At 43.7% G+C, this 23,623-nt stretch overlaps 1 protein-coding gene across 1 annotated transcript; it reads right to left on the bottom strand.

Annotated features, from left to right (window-relative positions):
* Positions 1-1,130: 1,130 nt before the first annotated feature.
* Positions 1,131-23,245, bottom strand: polr3b (polymerase (RNA) III (DNA directed) polypeptide B). Its single transcript, XM_080505142.1, has 28 exons — positions 23,172-23,245; positions 22,859-22,891; positions 22,277-22,333; positions 22,107-22,171; positions 21,946-22,021; positions 21,513-21,613; positions 21,138-21,229; positions 20,885-21,002; positions 19,691-19,799; positions 18,799-18,921; positions 16,018-16,134; positions 15,793-15,927; positions 14,458-14,619; positions 13,553-13,753; positions 13,060-13,222; positions 10,932-11,085; positions 10,436-10,510; positions 10,168-10,266; positions 9,941-10,068; positions 8,309-8,518; positions 7,872-8,030; positions 7,153-7,270; positions 6,906-7,048; positions 4,618-4,721; positions 2,963-3,129; positions 1,939-2,052; positions 1,636-1,809; positions 1,131-1,379 (listed from the first exon to the last, which is right to left on the bottom strand). Exons 1-28 carry the CDS (start codon positions 23,241-23,243, stop codon positions 1,250-1,252), a joined length of 3,399 nt encoding a protein of 1,132 aa, XP_080361268.1. The 5' UTR covers positions 23,244-23,245; the 3' UTR covers positions 1,131-1,249.
* Positions 23,246-23,623: the final 378 nt, after the last annotated feature.

Here is a 23,623-nt window from a genome sequence, read left to right as displayed (position 1 = left end):
GCTCACACAAACGGATGTGTTTGGCTTTTGTTCACTGAAAAGGCCCCAATTGAGTTGTTGTGTGTATATGTGCGGGTGTGGGGGGTGTGTGTGTGGGGGGGGTGTATGGCCACGCCAAAGACCGTGCATGTCGGTGGCATTAAGGCTTCGCTTTAAAGAGGAAGCCGCATGACTTGAGGCAGCTTTTTTGTGTTGAGTGACGCCAGCAAAGGCTGCTGCTGCTTCAATTCCTGTTTGGATGTTCGTCCACCAAACCTTCAGCCGTCCCACAGCCGCAAAAAAAAAAAAAAAAAACCCTCCTCAAACAGCAAACGACTTCCAAAAACAATGATTCCATCCTCCTACGTCATAATGTCACATAATGTCGTCAAACTGGTATATTTATTTAGTACACTGTAATTTAAACGACACAAGAAAGTAACCATATGTACATCTCTGCTGCTCATCCCACAAAAAAAATCCAATAGTATGATAATTAGTCAATAAGCATTGTAAAAAATAAAAATAAAAATAAAAATATACAAAAAAAATGTCCTTACTGCATGTGTGCATTTTATATTTTGAGATATTCTGAGATGTGAGGATTTTATTTTCAGGTCATTATGCTGTAAATTTGACCAGAGATCAAACAGTCCTCTATGTGTTAAATAAGACATTCCTTTCTTAAATGTAACATCTGACCCCAGAGTTTGTACCGCGTGTGTATTTCCATTTTCAATAAAAAAAACTTTTTTATTTTTTTCTACATGTATTGTCGGCTCTACTGCTCCCTGTGATTACAGCTTTTATTGCTGCGAGTTGGGGAGGAAGTGAACAAAAAACTTTGTAACAAGTGATCTTGAAGAGAAGCTTTGATGAAAGAAGTCAAGTCTCGGCCGTCGGATTGGAAAAGTGAACAGGAAGGCGGCAATAATCTAAAATGCTAAAGAATAAAGTGCTCAAACACATTTGAGCACTTGTGTCATTTCTGCTGAATTAAAAAGAGTCTGGATGAAATCAAAAGAAATCAAGCAGACTGTCAAAAAAGGTCATTCTGTGTTTATTATATACACATACAAAAAAAGACGGTGAGAAAGTATCAACATAAAGAAAAAAACAACCGGGGTAAACAAACATGTCAGAGCAGTTTCATACTCCATCCCCGGCTGCTTCTTTAAAGCTCGACTGCCTTTTACAAATGAAATGACGTAAAGTAAAATCTAACCCTAAACCTTGTCAAGTCACTCCCGTGTCTCTGTCCCTGACCTGCTCACTCATTGTAGCGCGACAGTTTGAGGCGGGGGATGATGTTCATGGACTGCAGCTCCTGGAACAGCAGCTTGCAGGCGTACGGGATGCGCAGCGAGGACACGTGGCAGGACGACTTGCAGTAATGACACCTGAGAGGCGGAAAAGACACAACGTGGACATTTTAACAGAGCCGCCTGGTTCAGCCATGCAATGATTGTTTGGTTTTTTTTAATCAGGAAAAGCGTTTACTCTCTGCACATCTGATGGTCTGTGGTTCTTCCAAGGCGTTTTAAGCCATAACGATCATATAAATAAGTGCCCAGAGCTCAATGCTCCAGATTTACAGTTGGATTATTTGAGGCTTAACCTTTCCAACACCTTCAGAGCGCCAGTCGTTTGACGTACCATCCGGAATATCCGAGCAGGCCGCACTGTCCACACACATCCACCTCGAAGGCGTCGCTGGAGATCATGAGGCGCTCCAGCAGCAACATGCTGGCTCCGTAACCGATCAGACAGTCGCGCTCCATCTCTCCCAGACGCAGCCCTCCATCTCGGGATCGGCCCTCGGTGGGCTGCCTGTCGAGGAATGCAGAGAAATTAAGCACAGCAGAAAAGTTGGTATCATCCTGGTCGTCGGCTGACCAGCTTAAAAAAAATGTCTTTGTGGATAGAAATGTAAATAAAACAACAGGTTGTTGACTTCACCTGGTGAGGACGGCTCGGGGACCTCGAGCTCTGGCGTGCATTTTGTCCAGAACCATGTGCTTGAGTTTCTGATAATACACCGGTCCAAAGTAGATATAAGCCTCCAGAGGCTCTCTGAGGAAAACACAATAGTCTGTAAAGGCTGAGCTCAACAAGTGCAATCATCCAACAATATACAACAAGAAAAAAGTAATGTATTTCATGAATTGCAAGATAAAATGAAGATATATCACGTATCTTAGTGAAATTATTGGTTTTTAGTCAGTTGAAGGTGCATAGAAATGGTATAGAAGGTGGATGGAAGATGCTGTTCTGTTGGTGTAGCAGGGTGGGGGAGTATATAAAAACGCGAGATTGATACTGAAAGCATTGACGGAAGTGGATTCAAATGTCCGTTAAAAGCCAGACATCTTGCTTTTACCTTGAAGAGGCTGCATTCACCTCACCAACGATGACGGTGGGAAAGTCAAACCCAGGCGGAGGAGCAGGCAGCTCCGGTTATTTGAATGAATGTGATAAACAATGCAAAGTGCTATGGTGCTGCTGAAGCAGTGGAAAATGTTTGGAAAGGCAAGTCTTTGTTGTTGTTTTTGGTTCGGTTACACCGATTGCAGAAGTTTTATGTGTATTGTGTACTGGGTTAGGCAAAATAAGTGGAACTTCAGCCTGTTTGTTTGCTTTCTGCTTTTGGTAAATGGACCTCAAACATCCCTGGGCATGAAAACTATTAACATTTATTTGCCGTATCAAACAAGCCGATTGATTATTGCGTGAATGAGGGACTTTTTGAAAGAGTGGAGACACTCGAGTGTGACAGAAAACAGAAGTGAATGTCACCTACATACTTTTTTTTTTTTTATTTATTGAAACCATATTAGATTCATGATGTGAGAAAAACGTTAAGTTGAAGTGAAGATCTCGTAATCACAAGCTGTGTTTTTTTTTTTTTAATGGAGGAAAGAGAACTCAACCTAAACACATGAATCATATTATCAGACATTATCTTATGATCTGTGATTATTACCCGGTAATCCCCGAGGTGACGTAGTCTTTGCCCTGGTAGTTGTATCCGTAACGGATGAGATCCTCGCACACGTCCTTCACTTTGCTTCCTCCAAACGCCGTGCCGTAGTGGAAGCGTCCGTCCAGGACGCCCGCCTTCCCAGCCAGCAGCTCGATCAGCTTCCCCACCTGATGGAAGTCCACAAAATAAAACAACAGGGTCGCATCTTCGGTGATTTACGCCGCCGCCTCCTCGGACCAAAGTGTGATATTAAGTGCGAGATTAGATTACACATGTACCCCCTCGGGGTCGGGGACGGCCGGTCTCAGGATGACTGATTTTAACAATTCCGCTGGGGGTCGCGCCCACATGACCTCTGACCCCCGCCACATAAAAGGAGACACCTACTCTCATATCACTCTCGGGCCACAGCAACATCCTCCCCGAGCCAAACATTTCTGAGTCTTTGCCCTGGAAACCGCGGTCGGCAGACGCACTGGCACGGACGACTTCAGCAGTAAAGATGCTTCAGGTTTTTACAGCGTTGGGGGGGACAAAATTAAAAAAAAAAAAAAGCAGCCAGTGACGGGGGCCAAGTCTCATTTCATTCACATTCAGCACCATCCCACAGTTCAGATGTACTGGCCATGCTTGATAAAACTTGCACACCCTGCTACAGGCGGCGCCCTCGCTGGCAGCCGTCTCCCGCAGCAACAAATATCTGTTTGTGAACAGTAAGATTGCTGCTTAACGGCATCAATGGACGTGTGCTCTGGAAGCCAATGATAACCCAGGGAGAAGAGGAGCGCGGATAATGAGGGTTTTGTCTCAGAAGAGGCCGACACAAACTTATGAAGAGCGACAGTCAACACAGCGGCGGAGGTGATTCGGACAAATTCGCCGCCAAGAATCGCAACCGACAATGGAAATCACGTGTCCGTAATAAATGTGTCACATAAATGTTGGAACTGAAATGATTGAACAGATAAAATCGCCAAAAAAAAAAAAAAAAGAATTCTTATAAGTCTCAATATTCATACATTTTGCTTCTTTTTTTTTTTTTTTTTGACAGAATAAGATGCTTAAGAAGAGCTCATTTGCAATATGTCACTTATTTCAGAGACTAAACTGTCTTTTATTCAGCCAATCAAACAGAATCTGAATCCCGGTTGCAGAAGGAAGAGGATTCAAGGCAAATTCAAGGTTCCCACAGTTGGACGTAATATCATTACAAGGTAATGCATCTGTTATACAGCTACATCTAGGAGTATGGGAGTTCATTACTTGCTAATTTGTTGTACATTTAAACCAGTTAGCAGTGCAGAGCAGCTGCCTCTCTGTCCTGCTCATTAGATTTACATCTAGAATAAGCAGATGACACCATTTACCGTTTCAGCAAACTCCTGTTTACCATCTACATGTGGTTGTTTTTTTCTCAGCTGCATTTTTTTAAAAATTGTTTTAAAGAAACAGATCTTAAATAGGTGGTGCAACTCGAAGCAATAATAAATGCTTCACTGATCCACAGTGCTGCTGGACCTGGTAATGTGTAACCACAATAAGACAAGTTCGCTCCACGTTATTAAGACAGACAGGAAGAGGAAACTAAGTTAAAACACTGTGTGCAGGACCAAAGGAAAAAAAAGTGTTTTTGTCAAACATGTATGGAGCCTTACAGTCATTCTGGAGGGGTAACCGTGAGGGTTCATGATGATGTCTGGACAGATGCCGGTGTCACAGAAAGGCATGTCCTCCTGAGGGACGATGAGGCCACAAACACCTGAAACACACGCAATAAACATGTCACAGTGCATAATTACATGTGTCAAAACAAAAAAAGAGAGCGAGAAACATCTGCGACAGAAGCTGCAGCTGACATATGAATAGCACTTTGTCCATGTGTTTGAAATTTAAGATATCAATTAAGTTTAGAATATGAATAAAAGTTGCAGTTTTGGACAAAATACCCAACTGGAAGATGCAAGTTTCACAAGAGTTATTTAAATTGAGGCACAAATAAAATAAATCTGTATTATACTCTCATCTCACTGACCATCTTGATTTTTAAAAAAAAAACGGCGAGCTGGCAATTTTGTTGTCCTTGTTTGTGCTGGGGGGGGGGCTCTGGCTGAGCCTGACATTTCCATACTGCATGTGGACAGACAGGGTCCCCCTTTTGACTCGCATGATGTGGGGGGGGGACGAGCACCCTGGTAGCCAGGACTTTAAGTGTGAGTGCAAATGTTTGCGGAGGGGCCGAAGCACTCTTCATTGGCCAGGGTAAACAGATTGTAGGCCCATTTGCAAATGAAAAAAAAAAAGAAAAAGAAAAAAAAACAACCTAGGAGTGAAGAGAAGGAGAGCAGGAAGTGGAGAAAGGTGCTTAGCTGGACAGGGAGACCCGGGATTACACAGCCATGACTTTCAGTTTAGCCCGGAGGAAGTGGAGGGATCAGCTCGGGGAGAAATTGATTCAGCGCACGTGGGAAAAATTCGCCATTGAGCCGAAGGAGCCGGCGACGCAGCGGACTGCTGATGCCTTTACAGGATGTTGCGACAGGATGTGGGGACTGGGAACAAGTGCGGCGATTTACTGGAAAGTCATCCAACAGCAGGAAGAGGGTGAAAAGGGAGGGGAGAAAAGTCGAGTAAAGCGGAGCCAGGAGAAAATATAAAGAGCGAAAGAAGCGGCAGGAAAAAAGGCTGAATATCGGGGTAGAAGTAGGGTGAAAGGAGGAACGAGAGGAGGAGGAAATAAGTGGAAAACGGTGCAGAACTTGCTCGGAGATGCCAGAGGGGAATAGAGAGGGAGAGGGAGAGAGAGAGAGAGCGAGAGAGAGAGCGAGAGAGCGAGAGAGAGAGAGAGAGAGAGAGAGAGAGACAAGCTCCAACAGTAGACATCCTCTGTGTTGTTTGTTTTGTGTGAAAGTGAATGATAAAAGAGGCATGAAATCAGCGGAGAAAGGCAAGACAACAGCGAGGGTCCAGAGCCCTCCATCACGGCTCTTACAGCTCCGTGCTGGCGGCTTGCACAATGGGCCCCTACTACTGACAACCACTCCACCTCCTCCCCCCCCCCCCCCCCCCCCCCCCCAACCTTCACAGCTGTGTGTATGTGTGTGTGACCGGTAAATAATTAACTTATTCTGCTCTGCTGACCAGGACTTATGAGACTAGTCACGAGGAGCTCGGAGAGCCACCGCTGAAGCCAAATTCACTTATAAATACTAACAAAAGAGGTTAATTTAGGAATCGCTGAAAGTTTTCTATGAAAAATGTGAAGACAAACGCAGGACTAATTGCGAGCTGGACTTTGTTCTTGAAAGCAGCGGTGAGGAGCCGTGATGACGAGTGCCGTCCGCTCATTGGCCGCACATCTGGCCGTTTCCATCCAGGTCTCCCTCCGGCTAACCCCACAGCGACCCCTCTTCCCTCCGTCACTATCCGAGACAGGAGACATTGTCCCACCCTGAGCTGACCGCCCAGTGCCCACCGTGTTAATGAAGAGAGTAAATTATGCATGGCGCCAGTTAGCTTTTTTGATTAAAACATCATACAAGCCCTCTATAGGGGAGGTGCTGCAAGACAATGGAGGTTGTAAACACTTTTTTGCCCAGTAGCAGCAGAATACTGCTGGGGTGTAATAAATTTGCATAGTCTGGCACAGGACAAAGAGCCAATTAATTGAAAGGAGCTCTTGAAAGATGAGGATGGGGGGGGGGGGGCAGTGACGGAGCAACAGCCACTGGGACTTGACTCAACAAATGCTGCATGTCTGAAACAACCAGATTTTTTTTTCTCTGTCCAGCCGTTTACAATCCTTCACAACAGGTTCAGACCTCACCTTCAAGGTGAATATAAATAATAATCATAATAAAAAATGACATATTTTAGTTCCCTTCACGGAGTTAAGCTTCAATATGCCGCTCTCGTGTCATAAAGCGACTTATGCTGAGGTCGGCACCTTTCTGTCCATGTCTGCTGCTGAACTTGTCTCCTATTTCTGGCCTCCTGGTCTGCCTCAGGAGGATCTTGATGAGGAAGGCGTCTTCGGCGTTGGATGAGATCATGACTTTCTCTATGTAGGAGTCTGTTGAGCCCTTATAGCTGCAGAGAGAAAGGATTTACCACATCAAGCTATTGCAAGAGCAACAAGTTACAAAAGTGCCGGTGGGTGAATGTGGGAGTGTGGGAGGCGGGACTTCACTCACCTGATGGGCACGTCTCTGTACTGGGGCTGTCCCGGCTGGGCACTGCCCTCCAGTGGCGTCTGGGTGACAGTTGGCATGGATTTGTTGATGAGCACCTGCTTGTTCTCCACCCGCTCACCTGAGGCACACGTCACCGCAGTTAGAAAGGCCTGCCTGCACACGGTTAAAGGCCACGACGCCTGTTGTGAACCGGTTGTTGCAAGTCATTGAAAATGTCTCATAAGTTTACTGTTTCAAGTGACGTCTTAGATAGATAGATAGATAGATAGATAGATAGATAGATAGATAGATAGATAAATACTTTAATGATCTCCAAGAGAAATTCACAGTTCCAGCAGCAGTCTTACAAAAGCAGAGGGGGTTACTGAAAATAAAGCTACTTGTCAGGTGTTACCCTTCATTTAACTTTAGTCTTGTTCAGGTCGGGAGCCCTGATGATACAGAGACGTGGATTTTTTTTCCCCTGTGGTGTTGCTGCGACACATTAATAGAGCTGCCGGGACTGTGTGGGTCAGTCTAATGAAGGATTCACTCATTAAATTCAGATGAAATTATATCAGTCAGACAAAGGAAGATGCTGCCGTCTGGTGCTTCTCTTCCAGTCAAAAAAAAAACAAATGTGAAATATCGGTATGTTCGACAACGGCTTAAACCAACATAAAGTCTTGCATGTTCTCAATGCAGGTATGAAGTTTCCCCTCAGCTGTGCCGGCGCTCACCAGGGGAACAGATTCCATCGGCATCCAGGATATTGTGCCTCCAGATGGGCTTGCGTGTGGCAGCGTCCAGCATGGGGCCCATCACCTTGTCAAAGGTCTGATTGGTGTAACGCCGGAGAATGCACTTTGCGTTTTTATAGACGAGGCATCTGCCAAATCCTGAAGACGTGAAACCACATTCATGTTTTCACATCGTGTTCGGGTTGGGTTGATCAGCTCATACATTCAACAGCCAGTGGTTTTGTCAACAATTGATCCATGAGCATACATTAAAAGGGTGATTATGGGTACAATATTAGGTCCTTTACATCACAGTGTTAACTGAATAGTACAAGCTACAAGATATGCATGATCAAGTTGAAAAGATTCTAGTTACGCCCGACAAGCTGACACTTGCAGCTTGAAATCACAGAAAACCTTCAGCTCGCAGCTCTCACCTCTGTCGAGTGACGCTTTATTGAGGACCAGTGCGTCCTCAATATCATAACCACTGTAGCTCATGACTGCGACGGTGGCATTCTGACCAGCCGGCAGCTTCTCGAAGTCAATCAGCTCGATGGTTTTCGTTTTGACCATCGGCCGCTGAGGATACGCCAGCAGATACATCAAGGTGTCGATGCGGTTCCTCTGGTTGTAGCCGATGGTTCCTAAAAAGACATGACGAATTGAGTTATAAGACTTGACACTTACAAAATAAGAATTAAAAAAACCCAAAACAAACATGCCGACTGTACAGCTGTAATATGAGCATTAACAACGCCCTCATTCTGTGAAGCATTTCTTTCCCCAGAGGATTACAGATATTAAGTCCTCTAATTTGGCCGGGTTCGGTTCGCGGCTTCTCAAAGCGGCGCGGCGGAGGAACGGGTCGAGTTATGGCATAAAGCCTGGCCTCCCTGCGAGCCTTGACATTTGTCAGATGCTATTACTTCACAAATAGGCTACAAGCGCCGAAGTCTGTGATAATGGGCCAGGGCCACACAGCCAGATTTGCACATGTATAGGGCTGTCCACACAAAACAGACAAGGCAGAGGATATTGGGCCAAATATAGTTCCAGTCTGTGTTTTTGTAAAGATGAGAAGGGGGAAAGGGGGGGGGGAAGCGGTGGACAGAGGTAAAGCAGTGGGGCGGGGATGCGGTGGGGGTTAGGGGTGACCGCGGCTCTTACGAATGTTAGCAGGGCTGTTTGGGGAAGTTTTGGTTACCAAGGAGCTGCGGGTGCACACTCTGTGGTCTTTTGCAGCTGAGCACACTGACCCCCTGAGCACAGCCAGAGCAGACACAATGAATTGCTAATGACACTCTGGGTGACTGGCAGGGAAAGGGCCTCCGCACACACGGCACAATGGAGAACCTACGCAAGCGCCCCATGTTTGATGTCCATGCGCATACACACACACACACACTCACACGCACACACACACATAAGACAAACACTCAATCACATATACAAATGTATTCTGACAAGAAGTAGCACAGGAACAGAGTTGTTGTTTTTTTTTTTTTTTTTTAAGGGGGGGGGGGGGGGGGGGGAGAACCAGCAGGCTGCTTGTAACTATACTTTTTGTTATTCTAATGTGCTTTTGTATGATTTTAACTTGTGCAAATAAAACTTTAAACTCTGAACCAGCAGATTTAGGAGGCTTAAGAACAGTGTTCATGGGAGATTAAATTACTGTAAGTGTCCGTGTTTGTTGGTGTGTGTGCGCACAGAAAAGCAACTGTGTGGAGGATGTTTGAGAAAGATTTGGAGATCTTCTGTCTGAAGACTTATTGATGTGAAATTAAATTTTTTTCATCTAATTCTGAATTTCTATCCATATTATTGACCAATATTGGTCACCGATATTGATGTTCAAGGCACAAAGATTTTTCAGACCAAATTCATATTTTCTATTTTGTTTATGTATGGAAATCCTCACAAAGTATGGTGTCATAAGACACGGCCATAATAGATGGGTTTTTGACTCCAAATGCTAAATATTTTCTCAATGTCCAAATATGTATGATGCATCCAGTGTCACCCTGACATTCTTTTCATGGGGTCTTTATGGACCGAGTTCTTACCCATGGCCTGCTTGCCCATAGCACACTGGTAGGTGTTCCTGGGCGACTGGTTGTGGTGGGGGTAGGGAATGAGACCGGCACACACTCCGAGCAGTGTGAAGGGCTCAATCTCCAAGTGGGTTGTGTCTCTAGAGAAAATAGAAGAAAAAAGAGAGGGGAAAAAAAAAAGGTTTATGATTTGACACGACGCCGGCGGATCTTTGCCCATTTATTTGAATGCCACTGACTTGTAAATCATGTGTTCATAGAGGGCGATCTGACAGTCGTTTTCCTCATTGACATCCAGATACTCCACCAGCCCCTCGTGCAGGAAATCCTCAAATGTTCTGGAGTCGAGAAAAAGTGATCAGACCGAAGAAAACACGGCAAACTACTGGAAAACTCTCTTGCCATCGCTTATATTCGAGAGAGCGTGCGTTGTGTATGAATAAATGCCACTCGTAAAAACGATGAAAATGAAATACCATCTTCATAAAGGAAGAGAACAAATATCACCTGTAGCCCTGAGAAAGATCTTCAATATGCTTGTTCTTCACCATCGGCACTCCTTTCTTCACAATTATGTATGGCCTGCAGGGAAAAGGAATACCCCAGAGCAAACGTTACTCGTTCATTGAGCATTACTGACAGATTAAATCATTCACAGATCCGTGAACGGAAGTGTTGAAGTCACACAATTGAGAGAATGAAATGAGAGAGGCTGATCTGTTTTTTAAATGATGAAAACGCGACGTCATGTTGACAAAAACATTGTATTAAGTAAACTAAATCAAATGGTATCTGGACAGTAAATGTAAAAAACTAGTTATGTCATAGGCCCATTTACACATTGTGGTCCATGAAAAGCTCTTCACTACTTTCAGGAATATGTCTTAAAGTGCCTTTAGTCCCACACCAGCACACCTCAACAGAGTGCAAATCTGTGTTTTTTAAAATACAGAATATTCATGGTTCATCTCTGAGCATGTTCAATATTTTTCAGCGTCCCGACCTGCAGAGTCGTCCCCCGTCAGAGGAGATGTAGACGCAGCGGTCAGTCAGGTTGGTGGAGATGGACACGAACTCGTTGATGAAGCCCGCCCTGCGCATGAGGCGGAAGGTGCTGACCAGTTTAGGGTGGTCGCGAATGACCCCGAGAATGTTTCCTAATGGATAGACAAACGTCAGAGACAAAGTGACAAAGCTGGTTTTAAAAGTAGATTAGAGATTACGACTGTTATTTATCAAACATTTAACTATTTTCAACAGCTCGAGTGGGGCAACACAGGGGCTTTCTCCTCATTTGAGGAACAATAATCAGAGTTTTGAGAAGACAGGGCTCAAACAGGCTGTACTAAATCCTTTAAGCCAACCTCAAACGACTAAGGACGACAACCTGAACAAGCCCATCATAATGAGGCCACGTATACACGTACCCAGTTTTTTTTTTTAAACGTATATTTCTCCATGTTGAAAAAAAAAACAAAAAACCTTAATTTACACTGACCCACATATAGACTTGATTCAGAGCTGCTATGAGCATGGCAAACCTGTAGGGGGCAGTGTAGCAAGCAGCATGAAGCCATGATAGCCAATCAGAATCCTGGAAAAAAGCAGGACGGTAAATATAAAATAATATGCAAACGGAGACGTGGATTTTATCCAGATCTCCACCGTGGCCAGAGTTTTCAGGAAGCGTTGTTTGTGGCGAGTCGTAGCTGCGTTTGTGTGTAAATGTGCAAACGCAGAGAAATGTCATGCTTTTTTTTCCCAGATACCCAGGTACGTGTAAACGTGGCCTCAGATACATGCTTTTGGACTGGAGCACCTGGAGAAAACCCACACACGCACAAGGAAAAACAATACAAACGGCAAATATCTGAACTGGGAATATTCTCACTGACCTGAGGAGGGACAACATAGAACACAAAGGTGGACAGATCAACCTCATTTACTGACTGCTACAAAATATTACTGGAACATATCTCACAGGGATTACCTTCATCAATATGTAGAAGCGATTTCTTAGACGTGTCAATGTTATTTTATCTGGAGCAGACATTTAAAAGCTGCCCTTCAGGGTTTCTTTCAGACTAAATCTCTCAAGGTATTTATTTTACTTTCCTTTTTGAATCACTGAATGATTGTGTCAGATTCGGTTTGGAATTTGACTTTTATTTTTTTTTTTAACATGCATCAGAATTTAAATGTTGCAGATTGTGAAGTAGTGGTTGGTACCGAGGTGGTGTAGTGGATAAGTGGTGCACGCTGTTGTCATAACAAAAAAACAAAAATAGTTCTGTATAAGACGAGTTTGCATGTTTGGTTGGTTGTAAAGTCTAATATTCAGTGACAATGTGTATGTGGCTCTGAGGCAGCAGCATTGTCTTCTTAACTTCTTATGCCTGTTGCTGTTATAAAGAATAAAACAAAAATAAAATCACGCGTCACTCCTTCCCAGGAATTCTTCAGGATTTTGTGTGAGTTCAGAAGCAGCATCAAAGATTTCAGGAAAAAGGACATTTGTGACGTTCGGTGATGGAAAAATGTGACATTTCAGCTCATTTCAAGTATAAAACCTCACCTTCGTGAAATTTGATGGAGAACAAAAGTGTGAAACGGGCAGCTTGGGTACACAGCAGTGTGCTGTGAACCTCGCCGGTGGGAGAAAGCAGAGCTCAAACTGCCTGCAGGGGTTTGTTCATATCAAGTCTGACAGACAAATGAGTGGAGAACAGAGGAGACACTGTGCTCTGCCTCTGTGTGAGGGCACATTCGCACTGAACACACTCTGAAGGGCTTTGACACCTGCTGCTACCAACTAATTAAATGGTATGGCAGCTAATATAATTTGACAGTTATCAGTGGCAAGACAAACATATATAGTAATTAAGGGGCCAAGTTTAGACTCAAGAATAATACCTACTGCTGCCATGAAATTAATGACTTATCAGCCCTGGCTGCAAAACACAAAATTACTTTCTGTAAACTAAACAGAATATTTGTCCCTTCATGTTCATAAGCAATGCATTCAAAACAGAGGGGGGATTAAACCTCCTTTTCAAGTGATCTGAGGCAACCGCAGCCAGCGTTAATTCTCTCGGTGGTTACTTGTGAAGCGCTTGCAGGGGGGTTCGTACCGTTGAGGAAGACGAGGAAGACGCTCGGGTAGGAGAGCTCCTCGCCGCACAGCAGGTTCACGTCCTCCACGCCGAGGTTGAAGGCCAGTTTGATGATGGGGCCGTCCTCCATGTCGGTCGTGATGTGCGTCATCAAAGCCAGGTTCTTCACCAGACCGCAGGCCTGCAGACGCGCACATTTAATCCGCGCGTCAAAAGCGCGCGAATCATTGAGAAAACTACACCGAGATCAGAGAGGAGCAATATTGAATGGACATTAAAGGAAGTGTTTCTGCCCAATTAGCTGCGGGGATGAAAGTGTGTCTCTCTTTGCTCAGGATTGTAACGGCATTTTTGAAACGCCGCGGATCCAGGTTGTAGTACCCCATATAGAAATAAACAGTTTTTGCACTCGTGAGAAAGTCAGAACTGCTTACTGGTAATATTTTTCTTTTTTCGATGTCCGATAGTAAATAGGTTTGTATTCATAAGTTGCATTTTTCAGGACACTCACCTCCCCCTCGGGGGTGTCGGAGGGACACAGCATGCCCCACTGCGACGGCTGCAGGGAGCGCGGCCCGCTGACTTTCCTGGTCTTCTCAAACTGGGAGGAGATCCTGGTCATCATGCCCAGGGCCGAGATGAAGGAGAGCCGGGACAGGACCTGCGTGACGCCCTGACGGTCCATCTTGAACCTCTTCAAAGACCAGTTACCCTGAGACAAGCAAACACAGCACGAGGTTCCACCGACAGGAATGGTAACGCATCCGATTTGCAAAAGAATATTTGTTTTTTGATTCTCGACTGACAAAACCAACAATAACGAACCTAAATAACCTGAATTGGCAAGAGAATGTCAAATATGCATTCATTGATCTTTATGCAGTTGTCTGACTAGAAAATGAGTACTTGTCTAAAAAAAATGAAGAACAGGCCTTGAATTAAGAGAATAGCTTTAAATATTATAATAGAGAGTATTCTCGTAATTATTGCCACTGAACATTTTATTGTTCGAGTTTTTGCTTATATTCAGAAAGTTTAATAATGTTGCACTCTTTAGCAGTGCGAGGCTCTGCTTCCCTGTGAACTGTGTTTTAGTCTTTATTGTAAAGCCATTCTCAAATATGTTAACTTGCACATATTAATATTACTTATTCGCTACAAATTGATATTGTAACATTCATTTCTAGATAACGGTGTGTGAAGTAACACTGTGAAATAATTTCATTCTAGGATTAATAATAATCTTTATAAAATATCAATAAAGTATTTTCAAAATCTATTCCATCTCTATCTACAAAGGATCAAACACTCCAGATCAGATGTTTGTCGCCCATCACGTATGAACCAGGCACACCGGGTCGCTGCATCCATGGTGCCGCTGTTTTCTTTAGACCTGAGCGTTCTGCATAAACTCACAGTGGATATGGCGTTGACCATGCCGTTGGTGATCTGGTCCTGCCTCATGTGTTTGACCACGTCAAATTGCGCCGCTCTCTGCTTGGGGATGATCTGGTCGGCGATCTTCTTCAGCTCGGAGTTGAACTTCTTGAACAGATCTTCGAACAGCAGAGACAGGAGCTGGAAAAGAGGTCAGTGACGACGCAATGTCATTCGCTCGTCACGTCTCGGGAACCCGATGCTGGGAGCAAAGCGTCGGTCACAGAGGCGGAGTTGTCATTTCGTCTCCACGCAGCCCTACGCCTCCTGGCACGCCGCGTCTTCATGACTCTAATCAACACCGAGGTGCGTTTACTGTCAGATTTATTAACCAGGTGTGCCGGCTTACGAATAAGCCCGACCTGGCCTCGGTCCCGGGTCCCTGTCCTCCTCCCGTCAGGCCTACGGGTTGAGGCAGCGTCTCACACAGCCCCCACCCGCCCATTGCATTAGCATACATCAAAATAAACAGGCTGCGCTGCTTGAAATTAATAAAGAAATTAAGCTTCCGTTGCGCAGCCAGGCCAATTAGTTGAATGTCAGGGAACCATAATTGGAGAGTGAGGAGATTGCCGGCGTTGTTAGTGTGTAAGCCCCCTATTGAAAGAGGGCTCTGTGCCCCCTCCTCCTCCCATCTCCCACTCCTTATACAGAGCAGGCTAGGGGGGTGTGGGGGGGAGAATTAAAGGCCTTAAGACAGCAGTAATTACATTATCAGAGCCGGGCCTGCGGATTAGCTCAATCGCTCCAGTCAAGGCACCGTTTCTATTGTCACGGTGCTGAAAAATCCCCATGCTTCCACAGCCTCGGGATTTTGGTGCCACCGCATATCTCTCTCCTGACAAAGCCAAGCTGAAATACAGGGGGGGGGGGGGGGGGGGGGGAGGCGGAGGGGGTGAAAACAAAACACGGAAAAACAAAGCGGAGGGAAAATAATGAGAGTCTTATTAAAAAAAAAAAAAAAGTGGCAGGAACAAAGATGCAGGTGAGAGATCAGGCCCGGCGCTGCGGCTGCAGCGCTGTGATCCATTCGCTTTGAGACATGCCAGCCTTATTCCGCGGACGCGTTATTAATAAGCATTAATAAAAGCATTTGGCTTTCTAGTTGCTCGGTGAGTCAAGAACATGCAGTTAACACCTTTCTGCTAGGAAGTATGAATGAAATGAATGCAACAAGGGAGCTTTTAGCCGCCCATTCATTGCACAACACAGAGGGAGTCACGTCTTTGTCGTGGACATAAAACAAAAACTCATAATGAGAGAAGGATTTTATACCAAGGCGTTAAAAGGAGGAAGAGTGTGTTGAGGTTTTACCTGTCCAGCCAACTCAAGACGTTTGTTGCCATAATAATCCCTGTCGTCCACCTTGTTGTCCCCCTGAGCCAGAATCACCCTGCGGACCATCACAGCCAGGTAGATGCACTTGGCCCGAAAGTTAAACTCTTTGACCTGAAGACAAAACACCATTAGAAATCAGCTGGGAAACAACTGAACGAGAAGAACCTGGGGGGGGGGGGGGGGGGGGTTAGGGGTGCGTACGGGAACGTGTGTCAGGATGAGGGATGCTAAGAGCTCTCTGGCCTCCTCCATCTTCGTCTTTTTCGGTCCGCCCCACATTCGCTGTCTGCGCACTTTATTCCCGAGATACCGGAGAGCCTGAAACACACAGCGGGGGTCAGAGAGCAGGAGTGGGGTGTATGTGTGTGTTCAGATTTTATTTAATATAGTTCACAATTATAGAATTTCCTCTAATTATAAAATACAAATCCATCATTTTTTTGGTTCCCCAATGAATCTGAAGGCGTCCAGACTTGGTCTGATGATCGGTGGGGAAAAAAGAGAAACACTTTGATTGATCCAGTTCACAAACTAAACTCTAAAGCAAGAACTGACTTCAAGCAGACACATTCAATGACTCTGATATTATGATACGCGTTAGATAGAAAAGTTAGAAAGTTATGCCAGAGTCCAACCAGCAGAACTGAATCTTGTACATTCACAGAGCTATGATGTCGGGAATCAACCACGTGGGCGTTCTGACCTCCGAGCTGTGAGCATTTCTACCACATGACGAGAAAGTTCACAATTTCTCCATGAAAATATCTGCAGATAAACTAACACCCAAATAAAATGCTGATTTTAAAGATAATATTATGCCGGCACAAAAAGGTATTTGTTTTTAGGAGCCTGTAAAGATTGTATGCTGAGGTAATGGAGTCGATATTGAAAAGGTTGGATTTTTACACAGGAGATCATTAAAACCTAGTATTTCCCACGTCGATGCAAAAATGTCCTTGAGGCCAAGTGTGCTCAAATTTTTCTTATATGTAGTTCCTGAAAATTTTGCAGTCCTCAGACACCTGCAACCTCATCAAGTTTCTGACACACGCATCATTTGCTAACGGCGGCCATAGCACCAGAAGACTATCTGTGCTGGTCGACGGTGACAAAAGCAATCCGTCACTGAAACGAGCTGCATTCAAAGGCGTTTGGACGCTGACGTGAAAAATAAAACGGCACATGTCAATTTTTTTCCGGCAAAAGAGCAGAGTCGGCCTCGTGGTCGGCCAAGTGAATCGCAGAGGGCGTGAAGCACGCATTACAACGCCCGCACACCTGAGTCAGTGTTCAGCTGGAGTCGGCGACACAACCACAGGGGAGGTCAAAGGTTAATGAGGCTGAGCACTTTCTGCAGGACCACCCACCCAGCCAGCCAGCCAGCCAGCCAGCCAGCCAGCCAGCCAGCCAGCCAGCCAGCCAGCCAGCCAGCCAGCCAGCCAGCCAGCCCTCCACGGAATGAAATATTTTAAAATACATACATGAAAATAACACTTAAAAGATAAACTTTGCAGGGAAAAGCAATGTATTGTTTTCCGTTTAATAATCTACAGATCTGATGAAATGAGCCATCTTGAGTTGTTTTGGTCTTAAAATGCACGTTAGTGAAGCCAAAAAAAAAAAAAAATGACAGATTTGCTTCGGACAGATTACTGATAACAATGTTTCTTAAGCCTTATCTGCCTTTAATTATATAGATTTAGGCCTCATTGTGCACAATACAATGACCCAATGAATACCATGAAAAGACATGGCGGAGGCTGGCAGACAGGGGGACAGGAGAGCTGCAGCGGCCAGTTGCTAGGAAGCAAATATGGCCTCATCAATGCATCAGCGGTTCCTCTAACAACATAATCTTTATGAAAAACAAATTGGCCGATTGCATTCATCTGTAGATGTCAAAGAAAACACGTGGGCCCAGCCTCCCGAATAACCCACGAAGAGCATTACTTAACTGGCTGGTAAGACAAAACCGTCGTCATCGGATCCGAGCGACACAAAGGGAATACCTCCCGTCATCAGACGACAGCCAGAGAGAGTTAATGGGCACATTAGCGCCAAAGGGAGATTGGATGTATCGTTCCCCATGGACCTCAAGATCAATATTATCATGTTGTAGAAACGATTAATGCAAACAAACAAAGGCTTGAAAGCCAAAAACATGAAGTAGTTGAATATTTCTGTTACACAAAACAGCTGTTTGAGCATTTTATGTGATTACAATTTGACACTATTCATTATGAAATGTGTATTTGTTAAATTACGGCAAACACTTCTCAGTCGTATATCTCCACTGTTAGAAAACCTGGTTCAGAGTTCAGAAAGATTATCATTGATTTCGCCCAAATGACGACCAAACCTTTAGTGTCAAAAACGACCAGAATAGAGCTTTGTGCCCATATATGCGGCTCATTATGGTGGATTTCTTCTACAATCGCACAAAAAACACAAAAATGTGCCACATATATTAATATAATGATCAAATATTGAAAGTTTAAATGATCACCACACATGTTTTGACCATTAATGAGCCATAAAATCTAAATAAGTTCTGGCAGATTGAATATAATTAGTCATAACAGGGTTAAAGGAAGGGGCAGCGTGGTGGTACAGTGGCAATGCCCTACCCCGTCACAACTTACCGCATTTGTTTGATGTCCTTGTATTTTACTCTTAAGTGAGCCGACTATATCACAGTTGGGAGTAATCAACTACGTGATGCGAGTTAAGATATGTGCTTAAAATGTAGCACGTATTAATAGTATAGTTGCTATTTAAGTGTACTCGCTATTGCATCGAGATCCATTTTCCTCACTCGGCATATTAAATGTCTTTTATGGACCCGTCAGTAGGACTTCCTGACACCGGGTGAAGCGACCTACGTCCCCCCCCCCCCCCCCCCCCCCCCATCGGGTCAACAGTAATGAGTTCTAACAGTATCGCTCATCTCTGGTCGGGGGGAGTGTGGAAACACGGGAGCACCTGAGTCTGAGTGAAGATCTGTGCCTTCTGGCACTCCTCCAGGCTCGGAGCGAAGCTGGCCATGACGTGCTCCTCCGTGCCGATCATCTGCACGATCTCCTGGTCGCTCTCCACGCCCATCCCCTGGCGGGACCACATGCAAAGAGGGGCTGAAGTCAACTGATAAAACGTGCAAAAAAAACATGGTCCTAGAAATAATTCTTGTCCATTTATAGCTAAACTAAATGTAATAAAAAAAAAAAAAAAAAGAAGAAAAAAAAGGGGACATTCGCAGCTATTCAGAGTTTAAAGGAGGAGGCAGGAGGAGAGTGTATTCAGAGTGAGCGAGAGGTGAACTGGGAGTCATTAGGTTGTCTGACATTTGCTTATGGAAATGTGAGGCTGTGGGAACTGATCTGCGCGTCCCACAATGGGCCCGAGGTCGCCTCTGCAGACGGTGCCAAACACAGTCCGGGGCCGGCGGACGGAGTCACACGGGGGGTGTTTTATACAAGAGCACGGCAAACAGAGCAAAGTGTGTCAAACGGTGGATAGTGACACTTCACGCTCACATAGGTAGCATGTTTGAGGAGGTTCGGTCCTCGGAGGGGAGAGAAGTTCATCACACCGCCTGCCAACTGACATTTCCATTGCGGGCAAATAGCAGGAAAAAGTGCAATCTGACGAAGAGCCGTTGAAATTAAAGCCTTCGCCGCTGCGCCGGCGCCACTATTTAAATACATGTGTGGAGCTTTGCTTTTCAATAAGTACTAAAAAAACTGAAAACAAATATACATTCAAATATAAAACATTCCTGAGTCAAATTAAATGTCATTGGAAACGTCAAAAAAATTAAACAGTAAGCCTGTGTTGTAGCACCACCTGCTGGACAGAGAGAATTGTCCCACGATACCTTGAAGATGATGGCGATGGGAGCGTCTTCAGACAGAGTGTTGTGTCTCAGGTAGAATCGGCCTTGTTTAACAATCATATTAGTTCTGCTCTTTTTCTCATGAGTGGAGCTGGAATTTAAAAAGGGAGAGAGAGAGATGGAGCAGAAAGAGGATGAGCAAAGAATGAAGCACGAGCGAAAAGGCATCAAGTGTATTGACCTCCCTGTGATGATCAAAATCATATGAACTTACCGCGACAGTTCACATTTACTAACTTACACCCAGTCTGTGTCTGAAAAATGCTTGCAGTAGAAAATCAAAAAACAAAAACAAACCATAAAGGCAATTTTGATCGTATACATTGTTCACATTAAACTAGCAACAGTGACAGCATGCCCATTAAAAAAAAAAGAAATATGGCTGTATACCAATTACACCAGCAACTTTCACACGTTTTCAAAACACAACCTCATGTAGCATCATTGAGCTGATTGATGGACGAGATTTAAAAAAAGCAGTAACGCATGTTTGACCTGACCAAGACTCACTGAGGATCAAAACCTGATCAATAAATATTTAATGTGGATTCGACATGTGTGCGTATCTTCAATAAGAAGTCATCCAGGTGATGTGTACTCAATTCTATATCTTTATGCTTTTTTTTTCTTTTAATTCTTGTTTTTTTTTTTTTTTTTTTTACTGCAACATATAAACTGACACTCAAATTTAGCTTAATTGCCTTTGGTAAAAGTACTTCAACTTAGAAAAACCCCCAAAACAAAATAAAAAAACGACTTCTATATATAATATAATTATCCATAGTAAAACATTATATGATCGACCTACACCAGCAATTTTTAATTTTTTTTTCATAGATGCTTAATAAAATACGTGTCAACAAATGAAGTTTTTATCCTTATTGGTTTTTTCTTTGCATCACTACAGGCCAAGTGAAATGCTTGAATGTAGGATTGTAAAAGGTCTCATTCCAGCGACTTTCTAATCGGAGAATATTAAATTGAATTAATATTCATCTAACTTCTGTCAAATTAAGTTTTTCCCTTTTCATTTTCTGTGTAGAAATTGGAAAAAAAGAAACCAATTAAATAAAAAAAAGAACAAAGTAAAAGTCCGCCTTAAATATCAAGATTGATTGAGTGCGTCTGATTCGCTCATTGACATTGTGGTGAAATGATAAGACTGTTAAGAGGAACCTGGTGACTGAAGCGCCGACTGCACCCTTCCTGTCCTGCTCCACAATGATTCGATTCTTGGACAGCTGCTCTTGGATAAGGATCACTTTCTCCTGACCTTTCACAATGAAATAACCACCTGCGAAGGAAAAAAAAAAAAAAAAAAAAAGCCAGAGCGCTGAAAGACTAAAATAATTATCTACGGGTATGACGCATCACTGCTACGTTGAAGATTGCCTGGTGAACTTTTAAGGGCTGTAACACAATGTTGTACCTGGATCAAGTGGACATTCATTAAGTTTGGAAAACTCCATGGGCGTCTTGCCAGTGAGGACGCAGTTGGAGCTCCGCAGCATGATCGGCATCCTGAAAAACAAGAGGCAAAAGCATTAATAGTAAAAAAAAAAACCAACCAATATCGCTGTATAAAATAAGAAGAAAACACAGTTTGAAATATTTAAATTAGTCCTACAGAGGGCAAATTGCAGTGAATGGAGGGCAAGTTCAGGAAATGTTTTATTCACAAGCAATACAGGAGCAAAAGACAAAGAGTGGACTCTGAATGAATTTTGCTTTTGAGGTTTCGGGGGAGACGATCAGACCTCCAGTCGGCCGGCACACTGTAAAGAGGAAAGCCACGCGAAGATACCTTCCAATGGGCAGAGCATTTCGAATGATCCTCTGACTGCCTCTGGTGTACTCGATGTCCACTGTGATGGGCGCCGAGTAGGTCATGTCTCTGAGACGACACTGTGCGGACAAACGGTGACATGAAGTCCAGCAGCAGAGCAAGACAGACACACACATATTACACACACATAAAAGCACATCCTCATGTCTGGATCTATATATGCTCACAAACGCTTTAAACCCTTTATTTAATTTTGCATCCTCCAAAGTCTTTTTACGGTGCACAAATATTTGACTTTCTAAAACATACATTTCCAAACAAAAACATTTTGTGTAAACATTTAAACATCTTTTTTTTTTTCTCTCTCTATGTAATTGCCGAACCTGGAGGGAATAAAAACTGCAACACATCGTCACCAATTTCATCCTTTTCAGTCAACAACCTTCAATACCTCATGTGGAGACACTGGTCTGGATACGTTGAAGCTTTCTTCGACATCAGGCATGCCCACGTAGATGTTAAGATACCTACAAAGAATGTTATTTAAATTCAGTTCCATATCCAGGGGAGGTTCCGTTTATGGTCAAACTCATTTGCAATGATTCCACTTACTTCAGGTACCACATAGGATCAGCGTCGCTGGTAATTTTCTCATTCGCCTTCATAATTTTCTTTATCTGAAATTTAAAGGAAATGTAAATATCCAAGGTATTAGTAGTGATATAAACATACCACTGCAACAGTGAACACACATGCAAATGAAATGGATGTGTGTCTTTTACCTCAACATTGATAAAATAGTTGAAGGAGTCGATGTGCTGCTTCACCAAACCTTTAACCTGTAAAACAGATAAAATGTTTAAAAAAAAAAAAAAAAAAAAAAAACCTGTGGGTTAAGTGAAAGTGCGAAACACAGCTAAACAAAAGTTTGACTGATGTAATCATCATTATTATTCAGACCCACTATGAAGCAGCACTGAGGTTTTTGGGGATATTAATCTTGAGTTTAAACCCGCCATTGACAGAACTTTGAAAATCTCCCTGTAGCACCGGATAATGAAAGGTTTTGCTGGATAGTTGTTAAAGAAAAAAGAAAACACAAAATAACCCGAAACCCAGTATCTGCTTGAATACTTGTGTCAAAAATGATTGATTTCTCCTGTGACCAGAATGCAGATCCAATGTATGCAAGAACCCACCTCCCTAATGTGCCATGTACAAAGGGGAGAGACTTTTATTATCATTACATTAAATTCCTTTATAAGAAGGAACAAACCCCCATACACAAAAACACAGCTTGAGACACCATCTCCATGGAATATAATTTTAATTCAATATGTGTCGGACACAAAAGTTGATGTTACCTTCAGAAAGGCTGGCAACAATTTCCATTTGTCCTGTCGAAAACAAAACACGTTGTGAAACACATCAGATGTGACTGTAGTTTGATTGCAAAGACAACCTGCGGAACACGTGCAGCTACAAAATATCTCCAAGCGAAACTTAATCTAAGTCACTCAAACTATTTCAGATCAAGAAACTCTGCGAGATGAATTATTCTGACGAGCTGACGCAATGTGTGCGGGTCAGTGTGTGTTTGTGTGTCTTTCAGGCTGAGAGCCACGTTAGCGTCACTCGTGGTGCGAAACTTGGCGTGTTTTTCCATGTCGAACTCACCGCTACGGTGTTGACAGGAGCCGCCAACTCCTGCGGAGACAAGTCCCCGAACTCCGCTCCCAGCAGCTCCATGACCGAAGCGACCGTCAAAGCCGTCAAGTCGCGAAAACTGCACAGGTTGTTCTCGCCGGTGTTGACATGCGGCAACGGAAGTGAGTGCAGCGTGCGTCCGTCTGTTGTCTCGCCATAATTCCTCCGGGCGGCCGGCGAACACGCACGCAACTAGTTCCGCTTGTCGGGGGAATTTTCAAATCAATCAAATCAAATCAAATCAAATCAAATCAAATCGAATCGAATCAAGTCAAGGCTTATATGAAATCATCTTCAAGAATAGACATTACCATAATGAAAATAGAAATAAAAATGGATTGAAATATTTGAAAATATTTGAAATATTTTATATTTATTTTATATTTTTATATTTTATATTATATTGATGTTACATAATTCAC

The sequence above is a fragment of the Blennius ocellaris genome (assembly GCF_963422515.1).
Source record: "Blennius ocellaris genome assembly, chromosome: 11".
Classification (NCBI taxonomy): domain Eukaryota; kingdom Metazoa; phylum Chordata; class Actinopteri; order Blenniiformes; family Blenniidae; genus Blennius; species Blennius ocellaris.
Note: the sequence above shows the minus strand (reverse complement) of the source record. Positions and strands in the feature narration are given on the sequence as shown.

Excerpts from the sequence above, each read along its gene's own strand:
- polr3b (XM_080505142.1), bottom strand. The coding sequence starts at position 23,243 with ATGGAGCTGCTGGGAGCGGAGTTCGGGGACTTGTCTCCGCAGGAGTTG. Across the intron at positions 7,049-7,152 it reads TACAGAGACGTGCCCATCAG|CTATAAGGGCTCAACAGACT; the intron begins GTGAGTGAAGTC and ends TTCTCTCTGCAG. Across the intron at positions 4,722-6,905 it reads CAGCAGACATGGACAGAAAG|GTGTTTGTGGCCTCATCGTC; the intron begins GTGCCGACCTCA and ends CGTGTGTTTCAG.